The 16,359-nt window shown below is 43.5% G+C and overlaps 1 protein-coding gene across 1 annotated transcript; it reads left to right on the forward strand.

The window, feature by feature from the left end:
- The first annotated feature begins 7 nt into the window (after positions 1-7).
- snx25 (sorting nexin 25) lies at positions 8-15,929 on the forward strand. Its single transcript, XM_068589142.1, has 21 exons — positions 8-207; positions 483-1,215; positions 2,090-2,174; positions 3,817-4,033; positions 4,566-4,738; positions 5,104-5,290; positions 5,506-5,576; positions 5,886-6,076; positions 6,171-6,302; positions 10,386-10,535; positions 10,632-10,925; positions 11,471-11,602; positions 11,914-12,054; positions 12,200-12,313; positions 12,497-12,574; positions 12,918-13,001; positions 13,278-13,395; positions 13,542-13,608; positions 13,931-14,112; positions 14,217-14,317; positions 14,969-15,929. The coding sequence occupies exons 2-21, from the start codon at positions 841-843 to the stop codon at positions 15,032-15,034; spliced, it is 2,958 nt and encodes a 985-aa protein (XP_068445243.1). The 5' UTR covers positions 8-207; positions 483-840; the 3' UTR covers positions 15,035-15,929.
- Positions 15,930-16,359: the final 430 nt, after the last annotated feature.

Raw genomic sequence — 16,359 nt, forward strand, 5'->3', positions numbered from 1 at the left:
AGATCGTCAGTCAGCTGGAGCTCGAGGAGAATAACAGTTGCTTGTTTTTTTTTTTTTTATCTGTTGGGGATTGTGGACCTGCTCCATTCTACCGCGGCGTTTATACTATTGTTTAATTCGCCTCCGCAATGTCCCGGTTACGTTACTTCACACGGAGGAGACCGAGAACGTAGTGCTGTTGTCACGCGCCCCTTATTACACCGACAGGTAAGTACGCTAGCGTTAGCTTCGCGTTACATTGGTTGCTAAGCGAGCAAGCTAGCTTGGTGGCTAGCTGCCCGTGTTGCGGTTGGCTTAGCTACCAGTCAACAACTCGCTACCCAAAGCAGCTCAAGAGGTATTTGCTGTCTCTCAGTTGTATTGTATGTATTAGCAAAGCAGGGTACCAGTAACACTTATTGTCTTCTTAGCGGAGCGTCCTGCTAGCTGCAGTTGGCTAGCAACAGTCACTAAGCTACCCCTCCAACCTATGTGTTTCCAAGGTGACGGTGGATGGTGCTATCCCATCGCCCCGGGTCTCGGCTGTCTGAGCGCCCGCCGGCAGGAGCTCCTGTCGTCCTTTTCTCTCCGAGGCAGCCGGTCAGGTGCCAGTCCGAGGGGGGGTCGTGGATGACTGAGCGGACGGGGGCTCCGTGCCGCCTGTGGCCGCCTGGCGGACCGGTGCTCGCGGCGTGGGGGCCCGCAGGGGAGATGTCGGAGCGGGCATGCCTCGTCCTGGAGACAGTGTGGTAGTCGAGGGGAGGAAGGGGCACTACCAGTCGGACTTGGCAGTACAGACTAGCGGGAGACCACGTTAGCCCTAACTAGTAGTGGCACATATATGGATGGTGGGGTCGCAGCATGCCCAGCACCACCACCACCACCACCACCACACCACCACCACCGGCTGGAAGGAGTAGCAGCAGCGGCGGCGCCGGCGGAGACGAGGGGCCCATGTCGGCCACCTCCACCACCTCTGCCATCGGCTCCTCTTTCCGGTTCGTGCCGGCTTTCTGCCTGGGCGTGGTGGCGGCCGTAGCGTTTCAGCTGGCGTGGGGAGGCCTGACCCTCACCTCGTTCTTCCTCAAGTTGTTCATCTACGTGTCGTTCGCCCTGCTGTGTTTCCTGGCCGGGAGCTTCGTCCTGCTGGTCCGGAAGAGTCCCCTCAAAGTCAGCTGCTTCGACCGGAACCGGAGGCTGTCCGCCGTGCGGCGGGAGTTCTTCAACAAGCTGATGGTAAGATTCAGACTGGCTCCTCGTTAAAAAAAAATCATCAGGACTCACACAGTTTCTACGAGCACCCTGTGATGTTGCATTGGCGTTACAGCATGCTTTATAACCTCTGCAACCCAGTGATGGGGAGGACACTGACACACTCTAAAGGGCATTTCTATCACATCAACATGTTGCATAGACACTTCTGGGTTCAATATTTTCTCCTCTCCTTTTTGCTCCTCTGGACCGCTTCATCCTCCTCCCTCCATCCCCCACCTCCAATTATTCCCCCCCTTTCCCGGCTTTCCACTCTCTCTCTCACTCTCACTCTCTCTTTCTCTCTCTCTCTCATCTTCTTCCTGGATTCCTGGCTGTGTTGCTCAATAAATGATGAGGTGGAGTCACGGTGCTGGATTTAGACACACACAAACACATACATACATACACACACACACACACACACACACACACACACACACACACACAGGCTCAGATACTCAGATACAGGGTGATTTATTCCGCAAGAAAAGTAAATTGTGTCCCTGAAAACCGGCTGGCGGGTTCGACTCTAATGGGCAGCCGCAGCTCAGCGGCTTTCTTTCAGCTGTGTGTGTGTGTGTGTGTGTGTGTGTGTGTGTCTGTGCCTGTGTGAGAAGCTGTGTGCACTGATGTTTTATTGATGTTGACAGCGGAGGAGCATCGTCACAAGCGTTTGTCTCGTCGACATGTTGTATAACCCACGACAAATTTTGGGCTGCCTTTTTCAGAAATTGAGGCTTATTTTGAACTCACCGCTCTCGGCTCTCCCCCCCCTCTCCCGTCCTGTTGTTGCTCGATGTTTACTTTTGATTTGATGCTTATTGTCACCATCTGCGACTGCCCTTGTTTTCCCCAGGCCCGTTTTTTGGTGCCGGTTCAGGAGTCGAGCCAGAGCAGGAGGGTGGTGGTGTCGCACAACGTGGACAAAGCGCTGAAGGAAGGTAATGGACTCCGATGCTGGCTTTTTTTGATGTTTCATGGCCTCGTGTCCACTTTAACGCAAAAGAAGATGAACTTAGCCTTTAAATGATATCATGATTATTACAGAGTGTTTAGTTTGCTTTAAGTTATGCATGTTGCAGCTGTTTTTAATTGTTCACATGATTATTATTCACATGATAACATCACAACATCCAACTTCTTTTTTGACAAAAATCCCACAATGCTTTGCCTTTTTTTTAATTGTTATTTTTTTTTAATTAACTAAATGTTTGCAGTTGTGCTGCAAAACCCCGCCCTCATCCATCTCAACTTCCTGTTGTCTTCACTCAAATAAATCCCAGTAGAGTTTTACATGCGCCTCCAAAAATCACTCGGCCTCTATTTCAGCGTCGCTTCAATGTTTCTGAAACTGTCGGCGACGCTTTCAGCTTCTGCTTTTGAACAAAAAAACTAAAAAAATCTGCTGACTGATGGCGCTCTGTGTCTGTCGGGCATCACGTCCCCTCAGTGATCCCTCCCACTCACAGTGGATTACATCAGTACAGCGTCCTGGACACACACACACATACATACACACACACACACACACACACACACACACACACACACACACGCACACACACACACACACACACACATAGAGGCAAAGTATGCCTGGCTGCCAAGGAACAGATGGCTCCAGGATTTACACTAAGGGTGTGTATTTGCACACACTCCAGTGTGTGTGTGTGTTTTGAAAAGCTTCTTTTTTGGTGGCGGAGTGAGTGTGTGTGTGTGTGTGTGTGTGTGTGTGTAAGTTTTATGAGGACGTTGTTAGGTTCACAGTCGAGACCTGCTGTGTCACTGTTTCTGATGAACAGTGTAAACAGGCGACGGTCTTGTCTCGCATCATTTAAAAAAACTCCCTGGTCTTGCTCTCGTGTTTCTTTCTCTACCACGTCCAACATGTTAAGACGTTATGGTGTCTCACAGTTAAAAGGCTTAAACACATTTCCTTTTACTTGACAGATCAAAAAAAAAAGAAGGAAAGATTGATTTGACCCACATAGTTTATGGAGTTGCAGCACCACGCTCCTTCAAAGCACGATTCGTTGCGTCAGCGTGAGCAGTTATCACCACATTAATGTCCATTTGAGAGTGTTTGAAATTGCCCCCGAATGCATCATGTTGTGTAGAACACTTCAATTGTGCATCTGTTAAAAGCTGCTGTCAGTTACGGCTTTAAAGTATCGTCAGAAAACCACTAAACCACAGCAGCACGTCGAGAGACTTCTCAAGAGATAAAAAGCTGAAGCTGTGACTGTGTTTAGTCTCCACCTCCCTGCTCAAAAAGTGTGCCTGCTGGGACGCGCCTCCAGCCCCCATGACCCTGCACATGACGAGCAGCGCGTTCATACCGACGGGACGGACTGGAGACTTCTCCACCGTTCAAATGCTGCGGAAACTAGTGTGACGGGTGTGTTCAGGGGTCCTGGGAGATTAGAGTATTGTTTAGAACGCTTCAAACCTCAGCATCCACATGGTTGATGCACAACATCGGTGCTATAAACATAAAAAAAAGTATATCCATCTCTCTTTAACCCATTCGAATGTAACGACGTGCTGTCTGACTCTCTCCTCCCTCCTTCTGTCCGTCCCCAGTGTTTGACTTCGCCTACAGGGACTACATCCTGTCGTGGTACGTCCCTCTGAGTCACGACGAGGGCCAGCTGTACGCCATGCTGTCGGAGGACTGGTGGCAGATGATCGGCCAGCTCAGGTCCAGGCTCGCTGACATCGACCTCGTCAACGTGGTGTGCTACGACACTATCCGGATCCTCCACGCACACTTCACTGACCTCAAAGCTGCGTCTGCACGGTACACACACGCACACACACACACACACACACACGATCCTATGCAAATGCGGCCATAGGATTGTGAGCAGTGAACTAATGCGTTCGTCACTTCTCAGCTGTTTAACAGGAAATACGTCGGCTTTGACTCGCTAATGGAACTGTGTCCGTCGTGCCGAGCGCTGTGTCATTTCTTTGCGTGTGCAGACGGGATGAAATGATCACAATAAATCCCGTTTTAAATTCCCCTGCCCCTCGCTCCGTCTGCAGGCGGTCGTCCGCCAGGTGCACTTAGAGACAGAGCGATGATTCACACGTCGTCCGGTTTCATTATTTCCGGCAAGTCGGGCGAGTCGACTCGGGGTTTTTTTCTTCCATACTTCAGAAATGATGTGCAGCAGAGACGCGTCTCGTTCAGTCGTCAGAGACCCTGAGATGAAACGCGACGACCAATAAACAACGACGGCCTTCGCTCTGTGGATGAAGGCGGATATCTCCCTACGTGTCGTCTGACATTTGTGTCTTCTTTTGTGTGTGTGCGTGTGTGTTTCCAGGCCAGAGGAGTGCACTCGACCGTTTCCTCTCCATCCCTGTTTGGTCGGCCCGGACTCCGAGCTGGCCTTCCTCCGCTGCGTAGCCAGAATACTGCTGCTGTGTCTGCTGCCACAAAAGGATGCCAAGTCCCACACACTACGCTGCTGCCTCACAGAAGTCATCACTACTAAAGGTACGTGTGCATGTGCGGCGTAGGTTGCACATGTTGTAGCCGTAAAGCGGACATGGATATCGCCACGGTGCTGTCAGTTGTTTTGTGACCAAGGGAACAACCGGCTAATGGCTAACGCTTTGTTTGTGTTTGACTATGGCCCAATAAAACCATGTCATGGAGCCCACAGGCTTTATACCAGGCTGTGGAACTAGAAATCCTTCCCACCATGATGTATTACACCTGCTTTTTGGCTGCTGTGACTTCGCTGCTGCGAAGTGTCGTCAAACAAGACTTGCATTAAAACTCAAAAGACGAGCTCAGAAGCCGCGCGATCGTCCTGTTAACGTGAGCCTTTTTCCTCTTCGTATCTTTGTGTGCTGCAGTGCTGAAACCGTTGGTGGAGGTGCTGAGCGACCCGGACTCCATCAACAGGATGCTGTTGTCTCAGCTGGAGCAGAGGGAGCAGCAGGCCGAGCAGCAGAAGAAAGCCTACACCTACGCTGCCTCCTACGAAGACTTCGTCAAACTGATATCCACTTCTGCCGATGTCAATTTCCTCAAACAACTCAGGCACGACGACGCGACACCAGTGGCTGTGATACTGTTCTGCCGTCTCGTTTGTTTTAGAATGACCGTGAATGGAAGATTTCCTCCTGCCGTCTTTTTTAGCTCTCGTTTGTCGATAGTGTTCAGTTCATCCATCCTTAGACGGCCCCCGTTTAGGTTTCATGGATCGATCCCCAAGCAGCTGATTGAAGTTCTGCATGTCTCTCTTGTCTCTGCAGGTATCAGATAGTGGTAGAGATTATTCATGCCACCACCATCAGCAGCCTCCCTCAGCTCAAGAAGCAGAAAGGTACGGGGGAACGCATCGTTTAGACGAAAGTATTCCACGAAATGAAAAAAAAGAAAAAAAAGTGTGAATTTAAGGCAAAGCAAGTTTATTCGTAGATTGCATTTCAACAACAAGGCGATTCAAAGTGCTTCACGTAAAAACCATTAAATTAAAAGCATCAAAACGTAATGCAGGAGACAATATTTTTATGATTTTAAAACTTTCAAATGCAGGACATCAGGACATGTCCGTACAGTATTAAATGGTATCCGATAGATATTGAGACGTTTCCCTGTAACCACCGCTGCGCTGTGCGTCCCTCTCTCTCAGAGCGAAAAGGGAAAGAGTCAGCAGCCATGAAGGCCGACCTGCTGAGGGCCAGGGACATGAAACGCTACATCAATCAGCTGACCGTCGCCAAGAAGCAGTGCGAGAAAAGGATCCGCCTCCTCGGAGGACCCAACTACGAGAGCAACGAGGACGGAGGGGCCGACGACGGCGACGACCCTCAGAGCCAGAAGGTAAGACTGAAAAAATATCACTTTTTGGTACTCAGAAGAAAAGCGTATGTCTTTTTCTGATTCATGTCTTTCACTCTCTCCTCCCCCCGTCCAGATTCTCCAGTTCGATGACATCCTGTCCAACCCGGGCTACCGGGAGCACTTCCGCGTTTACATGGAGCGAGTCGATAAGAGAGCTCTGATTAGCTTCTGGGAGCTGGTGGAGACGCTGAAAACTGCCAACAAGGTGATTCCTCGCAGCGCTCTGCCGACAGCGCCGCCAACGCTGTGGTCACACCAAGACAGTTGCGAACATTCGCAACGCTTTTTCGCCTGATTTTACTCGCTCGACAGTTTATGTGGTTAATTAGCTTTTTCGCAATCATTCACAGCGGAAAGCGGGCACAGCTTCTTAGCGCTGATTGCCTTTCGCAATTCAGTGTCGGGCAAATTTTTAGACCAATTTTTTCAGAGAATTTCCCAAAGAAATTTTTTCGCCGATTTTTTTTTTTTTTTTTTTTTTTTTCCTTCCGTAGAATTCTTCGCAGAATTGTACGGATAATATTTTTGGAGAAATTTTTCCGAGAAATTTTTTTCAGTGAAATTTCTCCGAGAAATGTTATTGGATAAATTTTTCTGAGGAATTTTTCCAAGAATTTTTTTCCAAAGAATTTTTTCAGAGAAATTTCTCCGAATTTTTTTCTGATAAATTTGTCAGAGAAATGTTTTTGGAGAAATTTTTCGTAGGATTTTTTTCAGAATTTTTTTTCAGAGAAACTATTTCAGACAAATTTCTCTAGGAAGTTTTTTCTGATAAATTTGTCAGAGAAATTTTTTTTCAGAAATGTTTTTGTCAGAATCATTTTCAGAGAAACTTTTCCAGAGACATTTTTTCAGAAAAATTTCTCCGAGAAATGTTATCGGAGGAATTCTCTGAGAAATTTTATGGGAGGATTTTTTCCAGAAAATTTTTTCACAGAAATTTCTCAGAGAATTTTTTTCTGATAAATTTGTCATAGAAATGTTTTTAGAGAAATTTTTTGGAGAATGTTTTTCAGAAAAAAAATTTCACACAATTTTTTTGTCAGAAAATCATTTTCGGAGGATTTTTTTCAGAAATTTTTTTCAGAGAATCTTTTTCTGATAAATTTGTCATAGAAATGTTTTTCGAGAATTTTGTTGGAGAATGTTTTTCAGAAAAAAAATTTCACATAATTTTTTTGTCAGAAAATCATTTTCGGAGGATTTTTTTCAGAGAAACTTTTTAAGAGAAATTTATTCAGAGAAATTTCTTGGAGAATTTTTTTTTAGAGAAATCTTGGGAGAATTTCTTTCCAGAGAAATTTCTCGGAGAAATTTTTCCGGAGAAATGTTTTCAGAGAAATTTTTCGGAAATGGAGTAAAAAAAGAATATTTTTTTGCATCACTCGTGCTAATATTTTGTAACTCTTTCGGTGTGAACACACCATCACACCGCGTTAGTGATGGTGATGGTCGACATAGTGATGTCATCGTAACTACAGGCGCCGCCGCTACAGTGAAACATGGTAATCATGACGAGTAACCCAGCGTGTGTTTATGTGTGTGTGTTCGACAGAACGAAGTTGACCAAATTGTCTAAATTTTTTCAGAGAATTTTTTTCAGAGAAATTTCTCCGAGAAATGTTATCGGAGGAATTTTTCCGAGAAATCTTTTCCGAGAAATTTCTCCGAAATCTTTTCCGAGAAATTTCTCCGAAATTTTTTCTGATAAATTTGTCAGAGAAATGTTTTCGTAGAATTTTTTTCAGAAATTGTTTTTCATAAAAAAAAATTGTCAGAGAAATTTCTCCGAATTTTTTTCAGAGAAATTTTTCGGGGGAATTTTTTCAGAGAAACTTTTTCAGAGAAATTTCTCAGAGAATTTTTTTCTGATAAATTTGTCAGAAAAATGTTTTTGGAGAAATTTTTTTGGAGAATGTTTTTCAGCAAATTTTCTCCAAGAAATGTTATCGGAGGAATTTCTCCGAGAAATTTTCTCCGAGAATTTTTTTCAGAGAAATTTTTTCTGATAAATTTGTCAGAGAAATGTTTTCGTGAAATTTTTTTCAGAAATTGTTTTTCAGAAAAAAAAATTGTCAGAGAAATTTCCCAGAATTTTTTTCAAATAAATTTTTCCGAGTATTTTTTTCAGAAACTTTTTCAGAGAAATTTCTCAGAGAATTTTTTTCTGATAAATTTGTCAGAAAAATGTTTTTGGAGAATGTTTTTCAGAAAATTTTCTCCAAGAAATGCTATCGGAGAAATTTCTCCGACAATTTTTTTCAGAGAAATTTGTCCGCGAAATTTTTTCTGATAAATTTGTCAGAGAAATGTTTTCGGAGAATTCTTTCGTAGAAATTTTTCGGAGGATTTTTTTTATAATTTTTTTTTCAGAAGACAATTTTGTCACAAATTTCTCAGAGAATTTTTTTCGGATAAATTTTTCGGAGGAATTTTTTCAGAGAAATTTCTCGGAGAAATTTTTCCGGGAAATGTTTTCAGAGAAATTTTTCGGTGATGGAGTAAAAAAAGAATTAGGTGTGCGTGTATGTGTGTGTGTGTGTGTATGTGCGACAGAACGAAGTTCCCCAAATTGTCAAAACTTTTTCAGAGAATTTTTTTCGGAGAAATCTTTGGAGAATTTTTTTCCAAAGAAATTTTTTGGTGAATGAGTAAAAAAAGAACATTCTCAACGCTTCTTCGCGTCACTCGTGCTAATATTTTGTAACTCTTTCGGTGTGAACACACCATCAGACCGCGTTGGCATTGACATAGTGATGTCATCGTAAGCGCGTGTGTGTGTGTGTTCGACAGAACGAAGTTGCCCAAATTGTCTAAATTTTTTCCGAGAAATTTTTTCGAGAAATTTCTCCGCGAAATTTTTTCTGATAAATTTGTCAGAGAAAAGTTTTCGTAGAATTTTTTTCAGAAATTGTTTTTCAGAAAAAAAATTTGTCAGAGAAATTTGTCAGAATTTTTTTCAGAAACTTTTTCAGAGAAATTTCTCAAAGAATTTTTTTATGATAAATTTGTCAGAAAAATGTTTTTTGAGAAATTTTTTGAGAATGTTTTTCAGCAAATTTTCTCCAAGAAATGTTATCGGAGGAATTTCTCCGAGAAATTTTTTCAGAGAAATTTGTCCGCTAAATATTTTCTTTGTCAGAGAAATGTTTTCGGAGAATTTTTTCGTAGAAATTTTTCGGAGGATTTTTTTTTTAAATTTTTTTTTCAGTAAACAATTTTTTCGGAGGAATTTTTTCAGAGAAACTTTTTCAGAGAAATTTTTCCGGAGAAATGTTTTCAGAGAAATGTTTTGGTGAATGAGTAAAACAAGAATATTCTCAACGCTTTTTTGCGTCACTCGTGCTAATATTTTGTAACTCTTTCGGTGTGAACACACCATCAGACTGCGTTGGCATCGACAAAGTGATGTCATCGTAACTACAGGCGCCGCCGCTACAGTGAAACATGGTAATCATGACGAGTAACCGAGCGTGTGTTTATGTGTGTGTGTTCGACAGAACGAAGTTGACCAAATTGTCTACATTTTTTCAGAGAATTTTTTTTCAGAGAAATTTCTCCGAGAAATTTTTTCTGATAAATTTGTCAGAGAAATGTTTTCGTGAAATTTTTTTCAGAAATTGTTTTTCAGAAAAAAAAATTGGCAATGAAATTTCCCAGAATTTTTTTCAAATAAATTTTTCCGAGGATTTTTTTCAGAAACTTTTTCAGAGAAATTTCTCCGAGAATTTTTTTTCTGATAAATTTGTCAGAAAAATGTTTCTGGAGAAATTTTTTTGGAGAATGTTTTTCAGAAAATTTTCTCCAAGAAATGCTATCGGAGAAATTTCTCCGCGAATTTTTTTCAGAGAAATTTTTCTGCGAAATTTTTTCTGACAAATTTGTCAGAGAAATGTTTTCGGAGAATTCTTTCGTAGAAATTTTTCGGAGGATTTTTTTTATAATTTTTTTTTTCAGAAAACAATTTTGTCAGAAATTTCTCAGAGAATTTTTTTCGGATAAATTTTTCGGAGGAATTTTTTCGAGAAACTTTTTCAGGCAATTTTTTTTTAGAGAAATTTTTTGGTGAATGAGTAAAAAAAGAATATTCTCAACGCTTCTTCGCATCACTCGTGCTAATATTTTGTAACTCTTTCGGTGTGAACACACCATCAGACCGCGTTGGCATCGACATAGTGATGTCATCGTAACTACAGGCGCCGCCGCTACAGTGAAACATAGTAATCATGACGAGTAACCGAGCGTGTGTGTGTTTGTGTGTGTGTGTGTGTGTGTGTGTGTTCAACAGAACGAAGTTCCCCAAATCGTCGGGGAAATCTACCAGAAGTTCTTCGTGGAGAGCCGGGAGATTCCAGTGGAGAAGTTCCTCCTCAAGGAGATCCAACAGAGTCTGGTGGGGAACCGGGGAACACAGGTCTTTGTTCGACTACAAGAACAGGTGCTTTTTTTTTTTGTTGTGCTGACTAACCGTAAGAAATGGCTCTTATTACAAGGACCACAGCGACAATATGAAGCTCTCTTCCATCCCCCCAAGGTGGCCGAGACCATGAGGGAGCGGTACTACCCCTCCTTCCTGGTGTCTGAGCACTACGACGGGCTGATCAGGCGAGACGAGCAGCGCAGCCAATCGCAGTGCAGCGCGGAGGAAAAGGAGGAAGAAGGGTGCCAGGGTCTGGACGCGGGAGAGGAGGCGGGCGACGAAGGCAGCAAAAGAATCAACGAGCAGGCCAGCTACGCCGCCACCAAGCTACGCCAGCTCTACGACAAGCTGGAGTACAAGCGGCAGGCGCTGGGCTCCATCCAGAACGCACCCAAACCAGACAAGAAGGTAACGGAGGACGGGAGAATTAGGACAGAAAATCGGTCAATAAGACACCTCTTTGGAGAGATTAGGACCTAAAGAATCTGAATCTGCAACAAACATCACAATAGAACAAAGCCTTCACCTGTTAGGCCAAAAGATTGTCTGAATGGGGCATGCTGGGGCTTAACATTTTCGCGCACGGTTTCCAAAAGGTTAAAACATCCTCGTGGGTATTTGTTTAGCTAAAGTTATTGAAAAGGGTTTGAATTTAAAAACATCTCAACGTCCACTTTCATTGCATTTTACTCCTTGTTTATCTCATTTTCTTTCTTTCTTTCTTTCTTCTGCACTGCATCTTTTATTCAATTTAAATTGATTATTTTGCGTTTTGACTGTTTTAATGTTTTCTTTACTGTTTTTTGAAATCCTGTTTTCTTCTGCATTATGTTTTGATGCTTTTAATGGCGTCATGTGAACCGCTTGCTTTGTCTTTCATTCAGCTGTGCTCGACATGCTGGTTTCAAACTGGTTTCAAACTGGTTCAAACCTGCGCCTCCTTGTGTCTGCAGATTATGAGCAAACTAAAAGAGGAGATCGGCACCATGGAGCGAGAACACGGTGAACTCCAGCAGCACATCACCAGGACTGACTGGTGGTGTGAGAACCTGAGCCACTGGAGGGCCACGATCACTGCTGCCGAGGTACGTCGTTGTTGTTGTTGAAAATTTGTCATGGAAAAGTGTGTATATCATGGAAATTTTGTTTACAAGTCAAGGAAATTTGGTTAAAAGTCAAGGAAATTTGGTTGAAACCATGAAACATTGGTTTAAAGTCATGTTAAAGTGTGTATATCATGGAAATTTAGTATAAAGTCAATGACAATTTGTCTAAAAGTCAATGAAATTTGGTTAAAAGTTGTGGAAACCCATTGGTCAAACTGTGTATGAACCCTGCAGAAACATATTCTCATGCATGGATCAAATGTTTGTCATTTCACTTTGCCGTGTCGCAGGCCACAGAGGAGGGCGGTGAGACGGTGGCCTGTTACAGTGTGTGTGTGAGCCTGGCGGAAGCAGACGAGGCGGCCAACAGCCGCTGGAGCGTCCAAAGGAAACTCACCGAATTCCAGATGTTGCACCGCAAACTCACCGAGGTAAAAAAACACGCAACGCCGAGGGTTCAACCTGCGCTCGCACACGGAGGAGCGCCGCTTTAAATCCACTGCGTTTAACATCAACGTGGATTAGTAATCCGCATTAAAAGGGTTTTCGAATTGACCCTTTTTTTTCCCTCCGCAGTGTTTCCCGTCGCTGAAGAAGCTCCAGCTGCCGTCGCTCAGTAAACTTCCCTTCAAGTCCATCGACCAAAAATTCTTAGACAAGAGCAAAACTCAGCTCAATGCCTTCCTCCAGGTGAACTACTGGCACACTGGAGTAGTAGCAGCATGGCTTTGTGTGGCATCTGAGTGCGTCAACGTAACGCACACAAACTGGTTAGATGTGCCTCTTTTTTAGTGTACTGCTACATTATGCAGATGATGACGCTCTCTCTGTGTGTGTGTGTGTGTGTGTGTGTGTGTGTGTGTGTGTGTGTAGCGTCTGCTGACAGATGAGCGATTGTGCCAGTCGGAGGCCCTCTATGCGTTCCTCAGCCCGTCCCCAGAGCACCTCAAGGTAACAACTTCACAATCTCAGGTGCACTAATCGAGGTTTCACGGTTCCCTCCGGTATGTTCTGGATTAACAATCCGCTGTCACGTTGTCTTCCTCATCCACTAGAGCATCGATTAGCTTAGCTTATTTACTGGATCCCCGTTAGCTGACGCCTTTAGCGGCCGCTAATCTTCCTGGGCTCCACAGAAAGGACACACAATACATACAAAAACGTACAGAACACAACGTGAAACAGAATAAGAATACAAAACCCAGTACAGTCAGATACTCAGCACAGTTGAAGACTAGGTTATGATCCCACGCAGTGTTGCGTGGTCTTGATGTCCTCTTTTTGATGCTTGAAGGTGATGTCGATCCAGAAGAAGTCTTCTTTCTCCCTGGCCTCCTTCCTGGAGAGGCTCCCTGGAGACTTCTTCTCCCACACAGAGGTACTCTCCATCCTTCACGTTTAGAGCCACAGAGACTCCCACACTGTGCATCCATTTTTATTTATTTTACGGTTTATCTATCCAGGAAAGCCTCATTGAGATTAAAAACCTCCTTTTTTCAAGAGCGTCATGGCCGAGACGGCAGTAACACATAGTTTCACAAAGTTTTCAGACATAAAGATAAAAACGGTGACGGAACATTGTTAGATGTCGCAGCATGAGACTCACGTCGTCATATCAGAGTTCATTGAGCTTCCCCGTGTGCAAACTTTGCAGGAGGAGGCGGACGACGACAGCGACTTGTCCGACTACGGCGATGAGGCGGACGGGAGGAGGGACGCCCTCGCCGAGCCCTGCTTCATGCTCATCGGGGAGATCTTTGAACTCAGAGGAAGTGGGTAGCGCAAGGACACAAGGATAAAATATGCTTTATTTGTTCCGTTGAGGCGCAGTTAGCGAGACCATGTCCTTTTGCTAACAACTTGTGAATTCCCAAGTGGAGTTATCTGATCTTTTCCTGCCTGTCTGTCCCCCTCTCAGTGTTTAAGTGGGTGAGGAAGACTCTAATTGCACTAGTCCAGGTGACATTTGGACGAACCATCAACAAGTAAGTTTGAGTAATTCAATTTTTTTGGGAGATTACGAATTGTTATTGACTTTGTCCCATTCATTCACAGCGTCTCTGTCGCCTCATTTGAGTAATAAACTAACTTGCTTGTGGTAATTGAACTGCAGGGAACTGTGAAAAGAGGCAACAAGCGGTACATCAGAGTAGTTTTACCATCAGATTTGAGGTCTGGATCTTGGCTGTGCTTCATTAACCCGCGAGACGAATTGCACCGTGATCACTTGAGTTTAACTGCGTGTTGTTTTTTAATGTTTCCTGAGACTAACGAGGCCCCTGACGTCTCCTCTTCATCATATTCCAGGCAGATCCGCGACACAGTGAACTGGATCTTCTGCGAGCAGATATCGGTGTGTTACATCAACGTGTTCAAAGACACCTTCTGGCCCAACGGGAAGCTGGCCCCTCACGTCAGCGTCCGGACCGACGCCGAACGCAGCGACACCAAGGAACGAGCTCAACAGAAACTACTCGACAATATCCCAGGTACACACACATGCACACACACACACACACACACACTGATCTGAAGGTGTCGAACGCACAAACCCGCGTCTGATCTCTTTGCTTTGTTTCATCTTTTTGGTCAGACGCACTAGCGAATCTCGTCGGGCAGCAGAACGCCCGCTATGGAATCATCAAGATCTTCAACGCCCTGCAGGAGGCTAGTGCCAACAAACATCTCCTCTATGTAAGAATCAAGCTGACGAGTATGGAAGACCATTACCGCCACAAAAATTAAAAAAAAAAAAAAATCTAAATTTATAGGATAAAAAGTATTTTTATGGGATAGTAAGTGCATGCATAGTTTGCATGGTTTGACTTTCTATCTCATAATTTCAACTTTTTATCTCATAATCATGACTTTTTATTTTAATTTATTTTTTGTGGCGGAAATAGGCTTCGTTCAAAAGTTTGGGATCACTTAGAAATGTCCTTATTTTTCAAAGAAAAGCACAGTATTTTTTAATGAAGATAACATTGAATGAATCATAAATACACTCTCTACACAGTTAATGTGGTAAAAGACTATTTCAGGTGGAAACATCTGGTTTCTAATGAAATATCTACAGACGTGTATAAAGGCCCATTTTCAGCAGCTATCAGTGTTCTGATGGTACATTGTGTTTGAAAATCGCCTTAGAAGACTATTGGAGGAGTAGAAAACCCTTAAAACCCCCTGAAAATCCATAAAAGATCTCTTAAAAACTATGGAAACCCTTAAAATCCCTTGAAAACTCTTGAACACCCATTAAAAAAAACTTAAAAACCATAGTAACCCATTGAAAAATGTGACTACAGCTGCAAAACAGATAATCGTGCCTCTCTTTGTCTCCGTTAGGTGTTGATGGAAATGTTACTCAAGGAAGTGTGCCCTGAACTCAGCACGGAGGTGGACAACATCTGAACACACACACATAACATACACACACACCCACACGTAACACAAAAGGAGTCTTTGGATCTAAGGCCTTTCTGTAGCCGACCAATCACAAACTGCCAAGCTGTGTTTGAGTCAGAGCTGAGACACCCGCTGATCTCTGGGAGTAAAACGCTGCTATGAGAAGATGAAACGACCGAGGCCGACACCCGTCACAGGAAGGAGGAGGGCTTTTTGTCTTTGTTGTGGCACAGATCTGAACGTGTGCGTCTGAGAAACCGCAGGGAGTCCGACTCCTTCCTGTTTTAAACGCGGCCGTCCGACTTTAAGAGTCCACATTACACACAAGAACAAACTTTTTTTTTGACATTTAAGTGAGCCACGTCTGCAGGTTTTTTGTGTGTGTCGTCTTTTCTTATTTTAATTGCACCGCCGCGTCGGATCTGTACCACAAGAAACCCGTCGTTCCCCGTGTAGCTCATCGCTCGACGACAAAGAAGAGTCACGCTCCGTGACGGCGAACAAGCGGGGCGCTCTGCCGCCCCGGCTGTTTGACCGTAATCAATCAAAGACGACGAAGTTTCCGATATTCGGTCGCTACCAAAGTGCGTCTTTGCCCCGCAGACCTCTGAACATTCCTCCTACACACAACCTGAGCAACACTTGTGTTCTGTGATTCTCGTTAAGGCTTATAATTGTGCAATATAATGTCCTGTAAAAGTCATTGTGATGATTTTATTTATGATTATTATTGATAGATTTTATTTTTACCAAAAATTGTTTAGAGAGCGTTTATATAAGCAATAAATTGCAAACAAAAAGTGGATGTGGTGTGGTTTTGGGGGTTTTCTTTGATACTTTGATACTAAATTGAATGTTAAACATGAATATTATGAGGATAACATATTACTAGCATTGAGACACATTGTCTATTCTATTAATTGAAGTTTCCTTGATTTATGTGTAACTATTTAAACTAAAAACTAAATAAATCAAATAAATTATTTCCGTGCAGTCTTACATAGTCTATATGTGTCTTGTACAAGTATGGAAAGAGCTCATTATATTAATTTTAAATATATTCTCACAAAAACGAGTAAAATGAGCAGCAGTGAAGGCGGTAATGCCATTTTAACTATTTAAAGTGTTTTCAGTAGTATTCTGCTGCGTTCACAAACCATAGAATGAACTTAGTGTTTAAATTTTATGTAAAACAGAATAAAGTGACCGTAAAAGGGTTGAGGATTAGAGTTTTCCACCCCTCAAGGACATGAATGCAACATGTGTTCCCCAAACAGTGGACGGCTCCCTCTCCTCTGAAGGAGCGTCAAGTTGGAGTCAAAACACCGGTG

This window comes from Clinocottus analis, unplaced genomic scaffold (assembly GCF_023055335.1).
Source record: "Clinocottus analis isolate CAN_PGR_092001 unplaced genomic scaffold, fCliAna1.0.p SCAF_10, whole genome shotgun sequence".
Lineage (NCBI taxonomy): Eukaryota > Metazoa > Chordata > Actinopteri > Perciformes > Cottidae > Clinocottus > Clinocottus analis.

Bases quoted from the DNA above. Each gene is read 5' to 3' on its own strand.
- snx25 (XM_068589142.1), top strand. From the start codon at position 841: ATGCCCAGCACCACCACCACCACCACCACCACACCACCACCACCGGCT. The intron at 5,577-5,885 runs GTACGGGGGAAC...CCTCTCTCTCAG, and splicing joins TCAGCTCAAGAAGCAGAAAG to AGCGAAAAGGGAAAGAGTCA. The intron at 6,077-6,170 runs GTAAGACTGAAA...CCCCCCGTCCAG, and splicing joins ACGACCCTCAGAGCCAGAAG to ATTCTCCAGTTCGATGACAT.